This window comes from Acipenser ruthenus, chromosome 4 (genome assembly GCF_902713425.1).
Source record: "Acipenser ruthenus chromosome 4, fAciRut3.2 maternal haplotype, whole genome shotgun sequence".
Classification (NCBI taxonomy): Eukaryota; Metazoa; Chordata; class Actinopteri; order Acipenseriformes; family Acipenseridae; genus Acipenser; species Acipenser ruthenus.
In genome coordinates this window covers 88,032,751-88,049,799 of record NC_081192.1, presented here as the reverse complement: position 1 = coordinate 88,049,799, position 17,049 = coordinate 88,032,751, and the positions used below count along the sequence as shown (strand labels likewise).

Below are 17,049 nucleotides of genomic sequence, written 5' to 3'. Positions count from 1 at the left end.
AGTGGATAACTTGTATCTTTAATAGTTCATCTGGTAGAAATGAGTGTGTAATAGGGTTATGTTGAAGGTATGAACTGTATTTAGTTACCATCAATGCTTGCCTGGTGACTAGCGACAGAAATGACCCGTTTGGCTAAATCGAGTATACAATGCATCTCATGTCATGTTTGCATGGCATTGGTGTAATCATTTGCATGTTGTTCCTGACAAATAAATGTAAAGGTGGCACAAGAATATGGTTAACTTTGCATTCTTGCCAAACAAAACTGTGTGGGTTCATATGGTGAAGAGTATAGTGGTATACACTATACAGAGAATGTGTGAAAGAATGCTACTGCCACAAACTATTTTGAGAGAAAGGTGTTCATTTATTTTTTTGCTTCCTGAGCTGTAAGAGATCACTGTAACATGGTTTGCTTTCCAACAGTGTAATACAGGACTTATTGTAAACATGTTGCAAAAAAAATAATTCTGAACATTATAGCATACCATTATTTTACATGAATAGGTGTACTGAATAGAATATTATGCAAGCTACTGTAGTTTAATCTGGGGAATATCCAAACAGGGTATTGTAGCATGCATGAATTTGTGTGTACCCATGCATAAATGCAACGCTATTACATTGTATTCGCTTCACCAATGATTTATTTTAACACAAAACGTTAACTTATAGATAGACAGATAGATAGATAGATAGATAGATAGATAGATAGATAGATAGATAGATAGATACTAGTTTAGAGTGAGAGTTCACGACACCTACAAACTGCCTTGGGTTAGAGGTCTGTGTGAAATCCTACAGAGATGAAAGGATCTTTGTAAAACACTTGAAGGGGGAAAAAAATAAAATATAAAAGCGGCCGGGTTAGGTGATTGGCCCAGATGTGCGATGATGCATTTGCCCAGTCACCAATCGAGTGTAAGAAAGAGCAGAATAGAGGAAAATACAGAAAGAGAGAAACAAATATCGTGCAGACTGAAAAAAGAACAAGAAAAACATAAAGAGAATTGACAGTGAGGTGCTCAGTGTTGGTTCATTTTCAACAAATGACGGGACTGAAAGCCAAAAGCAAAGCGGGGAAGTGAGAGAAACGTTGGGTGCCTGTCTAGGGCAAGGGAAACACAAACGCGCTTCACCCAAAACTGCCATGAGCATATATAATTGAGACAATCGAACTGGGAGCATCGGAGCACATCCAGGAGCTGTGGTGTACTAGCATACAGGCGCTGGTTCAACACAAGAAGTCTTGTGACAGGATAATAACATGCAAGGGCAATCAACGAAAAACATTTTGTGCTGCTCAAAAATATTCGCTCTCTCGTTGAAATATTTACTGCTTTAAACCAATAACGAGTCGTGCACGGATTGGTCGGGGCGAGGTCTGATGCTTGGATTTGTTTATTTTTTAACAGAACGTCGCAAATTGGATTTGCGCGAGCCAGCTTAGAAGAACGTCTTGCTATCTCTGTCAGGTAAGATATATCTGACATATTTTTGTTCTGCTTGTAGCGCTACTGACGCTGAGGACACGTGCTGACTTATAACAATTAAATACTAATAATAAATAAGATTTAAAAATCGAGTGTTTGGGTCTTGTCATCAATAATTTGTAAACCGTTAACACTGCTGCGCGTTTTGTGGTGAAAATATAGCGCCCATACACTCTAATGTACATATAATGTCGCTTTAGATTAAGAGAAACCCGTAAGCCGTATCGACCCCCTCATCTCTGAAAGCTCTTTTATTCAGTCACAGGGGCTGCTTAGAAACCAGTTATGGGGTTGAGATAAAAAATTAAAAAAAAACCGCACCGCTCAGGTGCTAAACGTGACCGATACAGATGAGCCCGCTTGAGAAAGCCTGAGTGGTCTCCCGTTTTGAAACGCGACAAGGAGTTTGCCGTCGCTCCCTAAGCGTGATCGATTGTTATGTTACCAGATTCTGTGAGTGATGTGAAGTCGAATGGCTTCCAAAATGAGTGTGTGGGAATACATATTGCAATAAAGAACTGTAATTTAACCAATTCACAGTAATGAGTATACCATACAAAAATAAATATTTGGGGAAAATGCATTACTGCACAAATCATCTCGTTTTCTGAACACCATTGAACGAGTAACAGTATAGACCTGAATCTTCAAACAAGACCATGCTGTTTATACCTATGTATCTTAAATGTGACTATTATCCCTAGTTAATATATGTTTCACATAGACATATACTGTTATGTTACAAAACTACTAACACGAATATAAGATATCAGTAAGTCTGATTTTTAAATAAAGGTGACATTTTACTTTCCCAATTATTTTTAAATAGCGCTTTGGAATAAAGACCTTGATAAAGATGTATGATGAATATACAGTAGCTGCCTAGCAGCTGATGAGTTAATAATACAGACGTCAGCACTGGACCTTATTAACCCTCTCGATTGCAGAGCTTGCTCTTTGGTTGAATGGTAAGATGTTGTTCTTTGAGCTGTGAGGTTAGGGGATTGAGATGCCTGTTCATTACACCATGTGAATTTACAAATCTGCTGCTGGATCATAAACTATTTAAGCTGGCAACTTCATATTTTTAGTGTTATGGCAACTTCAGGGGCAAAAACCTGTGACCTACAGCATTTGGGTCATGTGACATTCTGGTTTCCAGGTGATAAAAACAGCTGTATTCTGTGATCCTCTCGGTCACATTCGATCATTGGTACCAAACACTTTTGTGCCAGTTTTTGTTTATAAATCTGATTCAAAGCATCTTATCTCAGAAACCATTTGAGGTAGAGACTTCATTTGCAGGGTTATACAGTATTTGTGACCTAAGAAAATGTATGAACAAAAGTCTATGTCCTTAGTCTAGGTCCACTTCATTTCCAACTGTGTCCTCTGGTCCTGTTTTCTGTACTGTGTTTAAAGCATTGGTTAGGCGTAAATATGTTTAATGACTTCCATTAAGTCGCCTCTAATTATTCTTTGTTCTAGGCAAAGTTAATTACCTTCCTTCAGCCTATCTTCATAATTGACTCCTTTAAGCCCCAGATTTAGTCTAGTTGCTCTTCGTTGGACTCTTTCCAGGGCTGCAATGTCCCTTCAGTACTGTGGTGATCAGGTTTGGACACAGTGCTCTCAGAGCCGTCTTAGCTGTGCATTGGTGAGACAGCACACTGCATAGAGACAGTACACGTGTCTGTTATTGTCTTCATGTCTGGTACACAGCTGTATTCCTTCCAGTAAAAATGAACCTTTTCACTGTTGCATTGTTTTAACCCCTGTCCAAACCAATGATACAGACCACACAATTTGACATAGTGTCTTTATAGGTGGTACGTTGCTGTATTCTGTGATTCTAGCAGTAAAGTTCCATTGCAGGAGGTGTCTGTGTTTACAACCCATTTTGATTGCGCCCCCAGGGCTGCATTGTTCTTTGTTAGCTTGTGTAATGTTTGATCGGTTTTTAATCATATTGGTCACCTAGGCAGAGCATCCCCATTCCAGAGAGCTGAATGAATGAGCTGATTGCACTGCAGTAGAGCTTTGGCCTGACACAGTGTGCTGCATTTGTCTGCCGTTGTTTTATAAAGTGGCCTTTTACAGGTACATATGACATCACAACCCTGCAGTGGAGTAATGTTCTGGAGTGAGAGGGTGGCTGTGGCAGTCTGGCTGAGTGGTGACGTCAGAACCAGGAAATGAACAACACAGACAGGATGGGTGAAATGATGAAGGCGCTTGCTTGCACCAGTTTATTCCAAATAAAAAGGTTGAACAAAACAGAAAACACTGACTGAACAAACAAAAACGGCACGTTGGCCAAAGTAAATAGACAGACAAACAAAGTGGACGAACCAAACAAGTATCGTGCGAGTCCTCTCGCATGAGTAGCATTTGTTTATATTTTAAATTAATTCTCCTCTCTCTCTCGCCCGTTCTCCACTTACTGAACACACAACCCTGAGTGAGTGCTTCGTGAATCTATATATACAATTGTGCTGGGATTCAATTACCAATTAATTATTCACTTGAATCCCAGCACGTGAACTAATCTGTGCACTCCCGTGCTCACATATCAATACACTTTTAATTTGCATGTGAAGTGATTTGTGCCACCCTCGTGTCTAAATACAATTATACATTTTAAACACTCGTGCTCATTACCCACATTATATCCCGTGTACCAACTACAATACACCAACATTAACACACCACACACAACACACAAATAAACACAGGGGCGGGGCACATTGCCACAGGGACCTACTGGAGCTACTACTAGGTCTACACTGCTATCCCTTATAAAAGTGTACCACAGTGAATTTGCCCAGTATGTTTTGCAGTTTTCCCATGGTTATACAGAGCATTTACCACAGTTTACCCTGGTTTGCCATGTTTATTAATGTGCTTTACCAGACCTTGCTATTCTTTACAATGCTTGCAAATGCTTTACGATACTTTCACTGAGCTTTATTACACTGTACTCTGCTTTAGCCATAGTGAACTTGTATAATGGATGCTACAGCTTCAAGGCTAAGAAACACAATTCAACCATGAAGTCATTTTCAGTGCTGTAGGCAGCACTGCAGATAAGGTTTTTGGTCTGGGAGTAACTTACCCTCTAATTTGAACACTGAGAAAGTAATATGTATTTTCAGGGGGTCAAATGTAACATTACCTTGAAGTCATGAGTAATTTCGATAAATACTGTACAATCTTTAATGGTAATGGGGTAGGCATTAAAAAAGATCCTTTCATTTTAACTGCAATGTTACTTTGAACTACTGTACAACCACGCATGTGTTCTTTCGCATGTGTTCTATCAGCTCAGTGCATGTTTTTTGAGGTATCACACTGACTGCAAATTAATTACGTTACTTATATTTTAACATCAAATTCTTAAACTCAGTGAAGATGTTAAAACTTCAATATAAAGCCATACATATGAATACAATAAGGAAATGCATTAATAAGTTATAAAACAGTTTGTTTAATATTATAGGCACCTCTTTTTTTAGCGGTTGCCTCTGACGATGGTTCCAGTTGGATTCGTACCTGGACTGGGGTGTTTACGCTTCAACCTGTGTAGCTTTGAATTTTTCTTATTCTTACTGTGATTGGCTGCAAAGACAACAGGGCTAACCAGAGATTGAATAATGTTTGTTGGTTGTTTTGTCTTGTGTACAGTTTCCTAGTAACTGAAGACGTTGCATTCTGGGAGATGTAGTTAGTTTTGTTGTTATTGTTCAACAGATCAGTATACAGTATTCATACAATATATCAAAAACGAAAGCCTCGAAAAAAAACAATTTACATAAAACTCGAAAAGTGTTAAACACAGACGTTGTTATGCGTGTTGCACTAACCAACAATTGACCTGGCTTAGCTACATCCAGCATTAATATTCTACGTCTGCTGTTCAAAATGCTCGTTCATGTGAATGAGATTTGCATATTAAACGTAAGGACCCTAATTAATCATGCAAAGCTTGTAACAGCAAAATTCTACAGTAAACATATTCTGTTTGAAATTGTTGCCAATTCTGTTGCCTTGTTTTCAGCTAATGTTAACAGATACCCACTTGAGCTCCCCTGGAATGAGTGCACCCCGGGTAACTTTAAATTCGTAAACTAATGGATATAGCAAGTGCTGCAGTACAATATACAACACCTACTGTTGACTTTCTGGGAATGGCTGGAGTAAAGTACAGCCAGGTATGTGCTTTGTTTTGAATTATTTACAGGTTTCTGCAAAGGAGAGAACGAGGTGATTAGTTTGAACAGACTGGGTGTCTGAGGAGAAGAGGGGCAGAGATGACTTGGAGGTGGAGAAACTGACACAGCCTCACAATCTGGGGGAGGAGACAGGTCTTCATGTTGTTTAAAGATTTGGAGCAGTCTGTATGCAAGAGGTTTGATCTGTAAAAGGGAGACTATAAGCTTTCATGTCCAATTGGAGCATGGAAAAGTTTAAATATTTTCACAGTGTTCAAAAGTTTATCATTCTTCCAAGTACACATCAGTGTTGTACACATGTCGTCCACAATAATTCTGGAGTCTGTCAAAAAACAAAAAAACAATGGAGGGCTTCTCATGATGGCTTTTGATTGGTAACAAAATTTCCTAAAATGTTAAAACTTGAACTTTAAGAACATGTTTAATCCTCAAGTTTAAATGTTCAGGAAATTAAACAGAATCTAGCATCCCTAGAAATGATTTTACCCATATAAACGTTTCTTGTGAAAGCAAAGTGTAACATACAGGGATTAAAATAAGTGGTCCATGGGTTTGCAGGTTCACGTGCGGCCCGGACTTCATAGCATAGCTCGTGAGTGCAAATGTGAAGCACAAATTGTTAAAAGAAAAGGAACAATCTTCATGACACAGTAAGAGAACGTCGATATTTTCATTTGAATTATATTTGAATGTTTTTTCTATAAGAAGGAACCTTTTTAAAATGTTCCCAAAGCAAGCTGCAGTCATGACATCACATAATAACCACCTGAGACAATACTGTAGTACCTGTATAAATTCTCTGATTGCCTAGCAACCCAGGCACAGCACAGTTTAGAGATGTGCAAGACAAAGCTGTTTTTTAAACCTTAACTAATCACATAGTTCTGTGTTATTCTACCTCGTTAATATTATATTGATCTCAGTAAGGAACAAACAGATTCTAAGGGTCCACATATGAGAACTCCCCAATAGTTTTTATTTGAACCCCTGGTAATATAGCACAGTGTAAGCGCTGTAAAGCATTGGTAAGCATTGTAAAACCCAGAGAGGAATGGCAAACCATGGTCAGCTATGGTAAATGGAAATTGGAAAAGCATGAGAAATCTGGAAAGAGGGCTGCTTAGGGGTCAACCAAGCAACCCACAAACCAGTTTACATGAGATGAGTTTGTGGCGTGGAGTCCGGAAAGACGTTTTCAAATTAGACAGCCACTCTTGGAATTCATGGACGAGTGCCTGCTGGAATAATGCAATTGCTGTTCATGTCATAAAGGCGGTGAAGCGAGTCCCTGGCAGCTGAAAAATGCTGTACAAACACAGAAGGACAGGCATGATTTACACTGTTAGACATTTCAGCCGGTAGTGTCAAGGGGCTGTGAACATGGTTACTGTGTATAAGCAACCATGACCACGAGTGTGTGTTTATTGATTGAGGTGGGGTGCAGGGTGCCATTTTAAAGGTGCAATAAAAGGGTGCTCAAATATGGTTTTGTGTCGAGGGACATCCCTAAACATGTCTTGCAGGACAGTTTTAATGAATGGTTTTGTTAAATACTATTTTATGAAGCCCATTTTGATTAACCAAATCAAGTTTGCAGTGCATGAAACCTTCGGCAGTTTTAGAGATGGGGTTTATTAGCCTCTTCTCAAAGCACTGTTTACCCTCAGAAAAAAGCAGTCCTTAAAACAGTGCTTATGTGAATAGAGCTGGTTGTGTATTTTGGCACTGCGAGTGTTAACAAGCATGTCTTCTCCACTGGCTGTTCTGGACCCGTACCCTGCCATGAATGAGAACAAATAGGTCTTTCTGCTCCCATGCCAGCATGTGACTTGGGTAGAATAATAGGGAGACTATGCCATACCTAATTGAATGGCAGACAGTGGGTTGTTTTGCCACAGATGCACTTGAGTTCTGGCAGCCTGCTCATGTTCAGGGCATGAATTGGGAACGATTGCTGATTAACTGAGCACAGTACAATCTGCTTCCCTTAGTGCAGGCTCAGAGAAAAACAGGTCAACTTCCCTGTTAGGCCTGTGTTGCATACTTCTAACTAAAACATCAGACCTGATTTCCGGCCACCTCCACCTCATTTCCGGCCTCGCTGGGCCGGGGACTGGCGGAATAACATCTTCCTTGCCTATCTGTCAGCGTTGAGGCAGCACCAAATGCCCCGAAAGGCAAGGCAGAGCACCAAAACCAAGAAAATCAAAATGCTGTAATACTTACTTATGTCAGCTGTTTTAAAAATCTCAAGTGCTGTCCTAACTGGATGCATTTGGAGAGGACCTCCCTCTCCAGTAGCAGACAGGCTGTGTTCAGCTCTAATCGCTCTTTATCTCAGTCTGATCTGTTGTGTAAAAGCTCTTCCTCCCACTCTCCCTGTGGAGGATGAGCAGAGCCGCTGGCCTCTGACACTAGGGCTTCAGTAACATCCTGACTGTACATCCGGTCTCTGGAAAAGGCAGCTCACCCTTTCCCTATAATGTTTATTCTCCTGGTCAGTAGGAAGCTCATTTTTGTATTTTCTGCTGATTTCTCTCTCCAAAGTTTGTCATAATAATTAATGATATTTTCCGACAATGTCTGTCCATGTTATCTGCTTTGAGCTAAAGAACTCTGAGAACCTGTCCCAGTGCTGCTCAGTTCCTGCAACGGAGTCTTGTCTTTTTCCAGGCTGACTGACTTCCCGACCCAGGGAATGAACTGTCAGGCCAACCTGTCCAAAGCCTTTCCCTTTCGCTACTTAGTGCCCTCACAGGTTGAGAGGGAGTTTTACAACCAGAACTCATTATATTTCCGTCACAAGATAACACACAGTTTCACTATTCTTCTTTTTATTATTATTATTATTATTATTATTATTATTATTATTATTATTATTATTATTATTACTAGCAATAACATTCACTGACACCCTGACCTCACGTACAGGTCTTATTGCTGATGGCAGAATTATTAACTTGCCAGCAGATGGGAGGAGATCCATCACGTTCTCCCCCTGCCTAATGAAAGCTTGTTGCAAGATCAGTGCTGGCTGTACAGATGGTACAGGGAAATCGGGAGGTCTCTCAGCTTCCCAGCCCAGTCTTATTACACATTCTCCTGGTGTGGGAAGGCAGTGCGGTCTAGCAGTCAGAACAAATGAATTGGAGCCAGGAGATTGTGGCCTTGGTTCAAACACGCCTTTAAAATGAAAACATTTTTTTAAATCTTAAAAATCTTAAAAGAAGTTGGCAAAGTTACCTTTAGGCAAAACGTCTGCAGCAGCACAGAAACAAGGACCAGATTAAACACAGTTGAAATTAAGTGGAGATATATTCAGTACAGAGGGGAGTGGAGAGGGTATGGAATGGGTTACCTAGCCATGTTGTTGGGGCTGAATTATGTGGATCCTTTAAAACTCAACAACATTTTTAAATGAACCAGCTACTAGGAAACAGACGAGCATGAATGCCTGCCTGTTGTTAGCTTATTTTCTTATGTTCATATAAGTAGCCGGTTGGACCCCTTATACAGTCTCTGAATGGTTAGTATCAAACTGAAACATGTTTAATTTACCTGAGCACACAACCCACGCAACTTCCTTGTGTCTGCAATTCTGCTGTCCCCATTTTGCTGCAGGACACTCCCACAGAGTTGATTCATTTCCCAGGCACTGCAGGGCCACATCCTGTTCTTATTCCCTGGGTCCTCACGGTTCTCCCCTCTCTCTGTCTCTGTGCAGCACAACCCCCCCCCCCCCCCCCCCCCCGTGTAGCTGCGATGGGCCTGCAGGTGCTCCTCTGTGTTCTTGCCCTCCAGGTTGTTAGGACCCTGGGCTGTCCGACTGGGTGCCGGTGCTACAGCCTGACGGTGGAGTGCGGCTCAATCGGGCTGAGAGAGATCCCAGCTGATGTCCCTCCGACCACTCAGGTAAGCTTTCCCAGACACGGGCTGAGACTCGCCTCAGTTCATAGTGGGGACCTGTACTGGCTGAATATAAGGTGGCTCTGCATATATGTTTTTGATATGAAGGACTTTGCAATCCCTGTTTGATAAACTGTTATATAAATCAGAGAGGAAGTAATTTTCTTTGACATGTTTTAATTCGGCAGGTATTAATGAAAACAGAAAGAAACCTGTTCTAATTGAGAAAATGCAATAAAACATGTTTGCTCTATTAGAATAGATATTTGCCACTACCACGTCTACATAAAAATAAATATGCTTCATATAAAAGAACTTGGGATTTGTTTCAAACACGTCAAATAGGAAAATAAATCAATGTCTCAAAAAATCTTAGACTGCACATACAAGGACCTTCGCTTAATACTTCAGATGCTTTTTTGAACAACAGCAGAGTGTAATGAAATCTCCCCTTGATCATGGTGGTAGGAGAGGGTCCATCACACAGGAATAACAGCAGAAGGAATAACAGTTTTCTTACTTTTATTTGAGCCTACAGGGTAAATCCATTTAGAATAATACATTATATTATCTCAGTAGTTACTGCTTTTACACACTGGAAAAGGTTCCCACTTCCAGAGTTCACCTCTTACATCCCTAAGGGCTGAACCTCTCTCTCCTTCTGCATGTGCTCAGTGCATGCAGTCATTCAGAAATACAGAAACACTCCTTATTAGCAGGCAGGCAGAACAAGAGCATTGGCAGGTGTGCACAAAAAAAAACACTTGGAGTGATCGTGCTCACGTAAGTGTGCCATGGTTTTCCACAGTGAGATAGTACACCCAAGGGAACATTAACACTCCAGGATTGTTTCTGAACAAGTCTCTTGAGTTCACAACAGACACTGTCTGACTGTAATAGGATGCTGTGTGAGCATGCTTCCACTATTGACCAGGAGAGGGAGAAATATACAAGCTAAAGGTACAAAAGGCAGGCAGTTCAGGGTCAATTTATGTACAGTGTAAAGGGCTAAACACACAATTCTTGTATTCACACATGAGCGTTTTGCTCTTCTTCAACTGTCCATTGGAACATCTGGTTCTATCAGTGCATTGTTCTTTATAAGCAGCACAATACGTATCTCGTTATGCAATACAAACATTAAATAAGGGAAAATATGTGAGGACATTTTTACTGTTGAAGCAAAACACCTACTTGTATATTGTGTTTTCTATCAGCAGAATTACCACCAGTGGGTTGAATTGAATTAAATCCATCCGCTTTGAGTAAACACTGCAACTCAGAAACGACATAATCTGCAGTGTGAAGTATTGTGGTTTAATGAAATTAGATCAAATTGGCTACCTCTGCTTTAATTTTATTATTTATTATTTTACATACCAGTATTTTTTACACAAGTCAGTGGTATTTTATTATAGTGAGCCCGCATTCATCCCCTTTTTTCTCTCCTTCATCAGAATAACAATGCGGCAGCCTGCACGCGAATCATATTGCCTACAAATGTAGAAGGACTCTGTGGAAATCGCAGCGTTTTTCGTCCAGAAATCGAACCTGTTTCGATTTTTTTTTTCGCAGCGTTTCTCGCAGCTATTATGTTCAAATGTAAAAGGTAGTATTCAATTCCATAGGTTCGATTTTTCAAAATGAAAAACGCAGCGAATAAACGCTGTAGTGTGACTAGCCCTTAATACTGAAGGCCCAATTCAGTTAACTGTAATATTATCCATAACTATGAAATACTTAACAGTGATAAATTTAGGAATACTACAAGAAATGTAAGTCTCCCTTGCTGTGTCTGCAGACCATCTTCCTGCAGGATAACTCCATCGGTCAGATCCGTCAGCAGGACCTGTCTCGCCTGGGCCAGCTGCACTACCTGTACCTGCAGAACAACAGCATCTCAGCGCTGGAGCCCGGCGCCTTCCACAGCCAGCAGCAGCTGCTCGAGCTGGCCCTGAACGGGAACCGCATCCACCTGGTGAGCGGCAACGTCTTCCAGGGTCTGGAGCACCTGCGCATCCTCTACCTGGCAGGGAACCAGATCACACGGCTGCACGACTTCACCTTCCGCGGGCTGCAGGTCAGGGGCGAGCTGGCTTACTGGCGGGGAGGGGGTGTGTGGGGGAGCAGATTGTCAGAAGCGTGTCAGTGTGGTGTGGTGTAAAGTTCAGTGGGCATTCTGTGGAGACTACGGAGGTTAAAGGGGGTAGAAAATGAGTTATTACAATATGGAAGGCTTTCAAGGAGGCTGTCACTATATATAAGAGTACGTAGTGTCAAATGACATTTTCTTATTTTTTTACTGTACCTTTTTATGACTATAGTACTAAATTATGTGGTTTTAAATATATATACAGGAGCTGCTCTTCAGTCTAATACAAAAGTGAGTATTTGTCTTACATTTGCTTTACCTAGCTGGGCTTTACAATGGATTCATCCATGCTTATTACACTTCACTGTGGTTTTACTATGGTAAACTTTTGTAAGGGCAGGTGCCCCTGTGTTTTGAGTCACTCTCAAGTGTCTGTCTGCCCCTCTGTTTGAGTCTCTCTCACGTGTCTGTCTGTCTGTCTGCCCCTCTGTTTGAGTCTCTCTCACATGTGTCTGTCTGCCCCTGTGTTTGAGTCTATCTGTCACGTGTCTGTCTCTCTGTCTGCCCCTCTGTTTGAGTCTTTCTGTCACATGTGTCTGTCTGTCAGTCTGTCTGCCCCTCTGTTTGAGTCTGTCTCACATGTGTCTTGTCTGTCTGTCTGCCCCTCTGTTTGAGTCTCTCTCTCTCTCTCTCTCTCTCTCTCTCTCTCTCTCTCTCTCTCTCTCTCTCTCTCTCTCACGTGTCTTGTCTGTCTGTCCTTCCTTCCTTCAGAGACTGCAGGAGCTGCACTTGCAGGAGAACAGTGTGGAGCTGCTGGGAGAGCAGGCACTGGCCGGCCTCTCCTCCCTGGCACTGCTGGACCTGAGTCGCAACAACCTGCGCACCCTGAGCCAGGCCTCGTTGCGCCCACTCGCCAGCCTGCAGGTCCTACGCGTCACAGGTAGGGGCACCTCCTTCACAAACTATTGTCAGGGTCTGTTATGTAAAAAGTGCGTGAGAAATATACTCTCATGATTAGAAGTAGCCACTGAACACTTATAAACATATTGTAAGTTACACAATTAATTCAGTAATTAGTGACTGTGTAGTGTAGTGACTGTGTTAACTCTCCCCTCCTTTTCTCCCTGTGGGTGCGTGCAGTTAACCCGTGGCGTTGTGACTGTGTTAACTCTCCCCTCCCTTTCTCCCTGTGTGTGCGTGCAGTTAACCTGTGGCGTTGTGACTGTGTTAACTCTCCCCTCCCTTTCTCCCTGTGTGTGTGTGCAGATAACCCGTGGCGTTGTGACTGCGCGCTGCACTGGCTGCGGAGCTGGATCAACGAGGAGGGGCAGCGCCTCCTGAGCTCTGCCGAGCGGAGGCTGGTGTGTGCCGAGCCACCTCGTCTCTCTCACCACAGCCTAGTGGAGGTGCCAGGGAACAGCCTGGTCTGCATCCCCCCCGTGGTGCAGCTGGAGCCCAAACACCTGACCGTGCGGCTAGGGGAGAACGTGCGCGTGTCCTGCCAGGCCTCCGGCTACCCACAGCCCCTGGTCACCTGGAAGAAAGTGTCTCAGACCAAGGCCTCCCCCAAGGTCTCCGAAGAAGATGAAAGAGGTGGAACCATGGAACCCAGCAAGGGGGTCCGGGGGGACCGCTTTGACCCGGACACAGGCAGCGGGATGCTTTTCCTGAGCAACATGACGGTGGCGCATGTGGGCCGCTACGAGTGCGAGGCCTGGAACCCTGGCGGCGTGGCCAGGGTGACCTTTCACCTGTCAGTCAACCTCTCCTCCTCCTCCAGCCAGCGTCCCTACATGCCGGTGGACATCAGCCAGGAGCCTCTCTACGACTTGGACAGCATGGACTTCAATGCCCTCAGCATGGCCACCCAGACCACCATCGCCATTGGCATCTCCATGCTGGCCCTCACCGCCCTGCTTCTCATCGCCATGATCTACAGCCGGCACCACCACCGCAAGAAGGGCCCGAAGGAGGAGAGCATCCTCTACGTCAACGACTACTCGGATGGGCCCACCACGTTCGCCCAGCTGGAGGAGTACCGTGATGAGCGGGGCCACGAGATGTACGTGCTCAACCGCAGCAAGCCTGTCTTCCCGGCCAGCTACAGCAGGCAGCAAGGAGAGCTCACTCCAGAGCAGCTGCAGGATCAGGCCACACAGACTGTGGTGCCGGGACTGGGGGAGAGGAGTGGGGAGGAAGGGGAGAGGGGTGAGGAAGCACTCTTCATTAACCAGAGCCTGCTGTTTGACACGCACATTGCCTACGAGATCCACTGCTGATGGACTGGTAGCAGGAATTGCAAAGGCCTTTACTAATCCCTGGGATTAAAAGAATAATCTACGAGGGGGGGAGGGTGATGGGGCCTGATTGAAATCTTTAAAATCTTAAAAGGGGTTGACAAAGTGAACCCAAACCAATACTTCAAGTGCAGCACAGAAACGAAGATCAGTGAACACTTGGATGGAAATGAAGTGTAAATAGACTGAACAGAGGGAAGAAGATGCTTCTTCGCACAGAGAGGTGGGGGTATGGAATGGGTAGATTGCTGTATTTTTGTTTTTTATCTTTAAAAAAAATTTCCGGGAATTTTTCGGAGTTTATTTTACATATATTAAAATAAGGATAAAATCGGTAATAAGTAGTTTTTAATTGAAACATTGGTAAAAATCGGGAGGAAATGAAGCAGAATCTGTGCAAGTCGAAGCCACATCCCAAGTTAGCTGGTACTTTGCAAATGTTTGGGCAATCGCTGTGCTGACAGAAACAGGATCTACAGAAGGTATGAACATGACATCAGCACAAAACAAGCCACGTTTATTCGCTGTGAAATCATAAAAAGAAAAGAAAATTGATAGAACTGGACGGTGCAAGCCATTTGGAGATGCGTCAAAAATCACACTGGTCATTTCCATCAATGCATTCCATAAGTTTACCAACTAAAACCATCACCATTTTCTGTGAAATATGTACGATTAAGATTGTCGGCATTAGGCAGTGTTTTAGTTGATGGACAGATAGTACTGTCGCACAAAGTCACCAATACATACCTCTCTGCAATAAAGAGTGGCTGTCCAGCAAAGCACAGCGCTCTGACAAACTTATTAACACAGTCATTCTGCACTCTCTTTTTATTAAAGCGTGTGTAAAAGTTGCATAAATGGATTGCTTGTCTCTCAGTTCATTTTCTTGTTTTAGTTTAATGTGTCGCTTATTTTTCAGTATGTTCTTTTATTGTCAGCGCGAACATGTACCTCAATGCAGCAGTATTTGCAGCGCTATGCATCCTTTCGTGTAAGTATTTCAATTTAGTTTTTGATCAAGCTAATAGTTACTATGCCTAGCAATTGCCACAATAATCAGACTTTGATTGGCCAACATAATCAGGTGATAATGTGTTTGTGAAGTCACAGAGAACCATGTTTGAACGTTATTTGATCCTCTGATGTCTAAACGTCTGCTGTATCCTAGGATACAGTGTAGTGCTGCTTAATACAATGTCAGAGTCAAAATAAAACAGCATTTTAATCAAAATATTGTGCATTTCCTAGAAAATAGTACAGGAAAAATATTGAATAATAGACAAAAATTGGGTATAAATCAGTAAAAAATGACGTCCAGTTAAAAAAAATCCTGTAATTTTTCAGTAAAATTCGGAATAAACCGGAAACACAGAACACTAGGAATGGGTTAACTAGCCATGTTGTTGATGCTGAATCATTGGGATCCTCTACTGTGCTGGATTAACAAAGATCATGCCCAGGCCACATGCATGACATATTGACAAGATGAAGCAGGTCTGTTTTTTTCTGAAAAGGATGCTTATGTTACAGAAACCCCAGAATCCTTGGTTTGTATTCCAAACGCAACTGAAAGCTGCAAATGATTTGCTCATGATTACTCTTTCCACATTTAATGTTTTTTTTTGTTTTGTTTTGTTAAATATTTCCTGAGGATATTTGTGTTACAATTCTTATAATTTCTTTTACAAGAAAATAACTCTTTGAACATTTGTCTTTTATATTGAATTGAGTTGTGGAAAAAAAACTATGGGGGAAAAAGTCCACTTTTAAATAGTGCTGGGACGAACATAGGTTTTTCATACTGGAATATTTTTTCAAACTCTAAAGGAAACTTTTAAAATTCTTGGAAAGTATAATTCTTATTACAATAAACCAAATCTCTCTGGAGTAAAATAAAGTGGGTGTCCCCTCAAATAACCTATTATTCCTCAATTATGCTTTGTTTTTCTGTGCACCTTTTTGATACAGCCATTTATAAATTCTGTAACATGAACAGATACAAGCATGGTCTTTTTTGACTCCAAATACATTTCAAGCAGTGCTTGCTGAAATATCTGAATAACCGTCCCAGCACTACTTTACAAGGTGGAACAAAGTGGACAGTGTTGTGGGGCAAACACACAGTTAGTCTCATAGGAAATCACACATTGTGCAGAACTGTGGAACATTCTGTGTGACTTGCTTCACACTCGCTTTTAAGAATGTCAGATTCATATCATTAAATGTTTAAACTTTACGATTTAAACATGTTAAAACAATGAACTTTACCACAGTGGGAACTTGGAAGCAATCAAAAGATGTCTAGAGAAGCCCATCATTAGAGTGCTGTTACTTTTTTATGATGCACTACAACATTACAATAACATGCATGTATAACATTATTTATTCAGTAATACATACTTACCCTGCACACTTCCTATTGTATAAAGACTAAAGCTGATCTGTAGATTTTGTCAGGCACATTTTGACAATGGTTAAACGTTTTGGAAAAATTATAAAACATTTAAACGTTTCAACATCCGTACTCTCTTTCATTCAGTCTTGCAGCTTGTTAAACCACTGACTGAACGGTCAGTGATATTGCTGATGTTTTTTTTTTTGTTTGTTTGTTTGTTCTTCTGAATAATATGCTTAAAGTATAATGTTTTTTGTGACTATTTCTGTTCCTGTTTCCTTCAGTTGTTGTTTTACTTCATTTCATTTCTAGACGATGTTTAAGCCTGCACTCATTGGTTACCGTATCACTTTAAAAATCTCTCTGTTTGCACCAATGTTAGAGCCTAGGAGAACTGTGCTCTCACTGTTTCCACACACTGCCTTTAGGGTTCATTATACAGCAACCGGACGCTGCTCTTCCCTGGTTTTCTAATGAGGTCAAATGATCTGTTATTACTCAGTAACAGAACATGGCCAGGATGGCACTAATTAATGGCATCTGATGCCATGGATGCTCGTTAACTCTTTCAGTGGACTAAAATCATTACTTTATACAAACAAAGGTAAATAAATAACTCCAGTATCGGGA

The 17,049-nt window shown here is 41.7% G+C and overlaps 1 protein-coding gene and 1 long non-coding RNA gene across 2 annotated transcripts; both read left to right on the top strand.

The window, feature by feature from the left end:
• Window positions 1–934: 934 nt before the first annotated feature.
• On the top strand, window positions 935–6,039 carry LOC131736963 (uncharacterized). The gene is made up of 2 exons (XR_009328556.1): window positions 935–1,476; window positions 5,735–6,039. It is a non-coding gene; the product is annotated as an uncharacterized LOC131736963 (long non-coding RNA).
• Window positions 6,040–9,461: 3,422 nt separating this feature from the next.
• LOC117399805 (leucine-rich repeat-containing protein 24-like) lies at window positions 9,462–17,049 on the top strand. Its single transcript, XM_034918344.2, has 4 exons — window positions 9,462–9,638; window positions 11,434–11,712; window positions 12,496–12,664; window positions 12,991–17,049. Exons 1-4 carry the CDS (start codon window positions 9,489–9,491, stop codon window positions 14,001–14,003), a joined length of 1,611 nt encoding a protein of 536 aa, XP_034774235.2. The 5' UTR covers window positions 9,462–9,488; the 3' UTR covers window positions 14,004–17,049.

What these genes read in the sequence shown, in the direction of transcription:
- LOC117399805 (XM_034918344.2), top strand. Translation starts at nt 9,489, where the DNA reads ATGGGCCTGCAGGTGCTCCTCTGTGTTCTTGCCCTCCAGGTTGTTAGG. An exon ending in TCACCTTCCGCGGGCTGCAG is followed by an intron (nt 11,713 to 12,495) that starts GTCAGGGGCGAG and finishes TCCTTCCTTCAG; the next exon opens with AGACTGCAGGAGCTGCACTT. An exon ending in GCAGGTCCTACGCGTCACAG is followed by an intron (nt 12,665 to 12,990) that starts GTAGGGGCACCT and finishes GTGTGTGTGCAG; the next exon opens with ATAACCCGTGGCGTTGTGAC.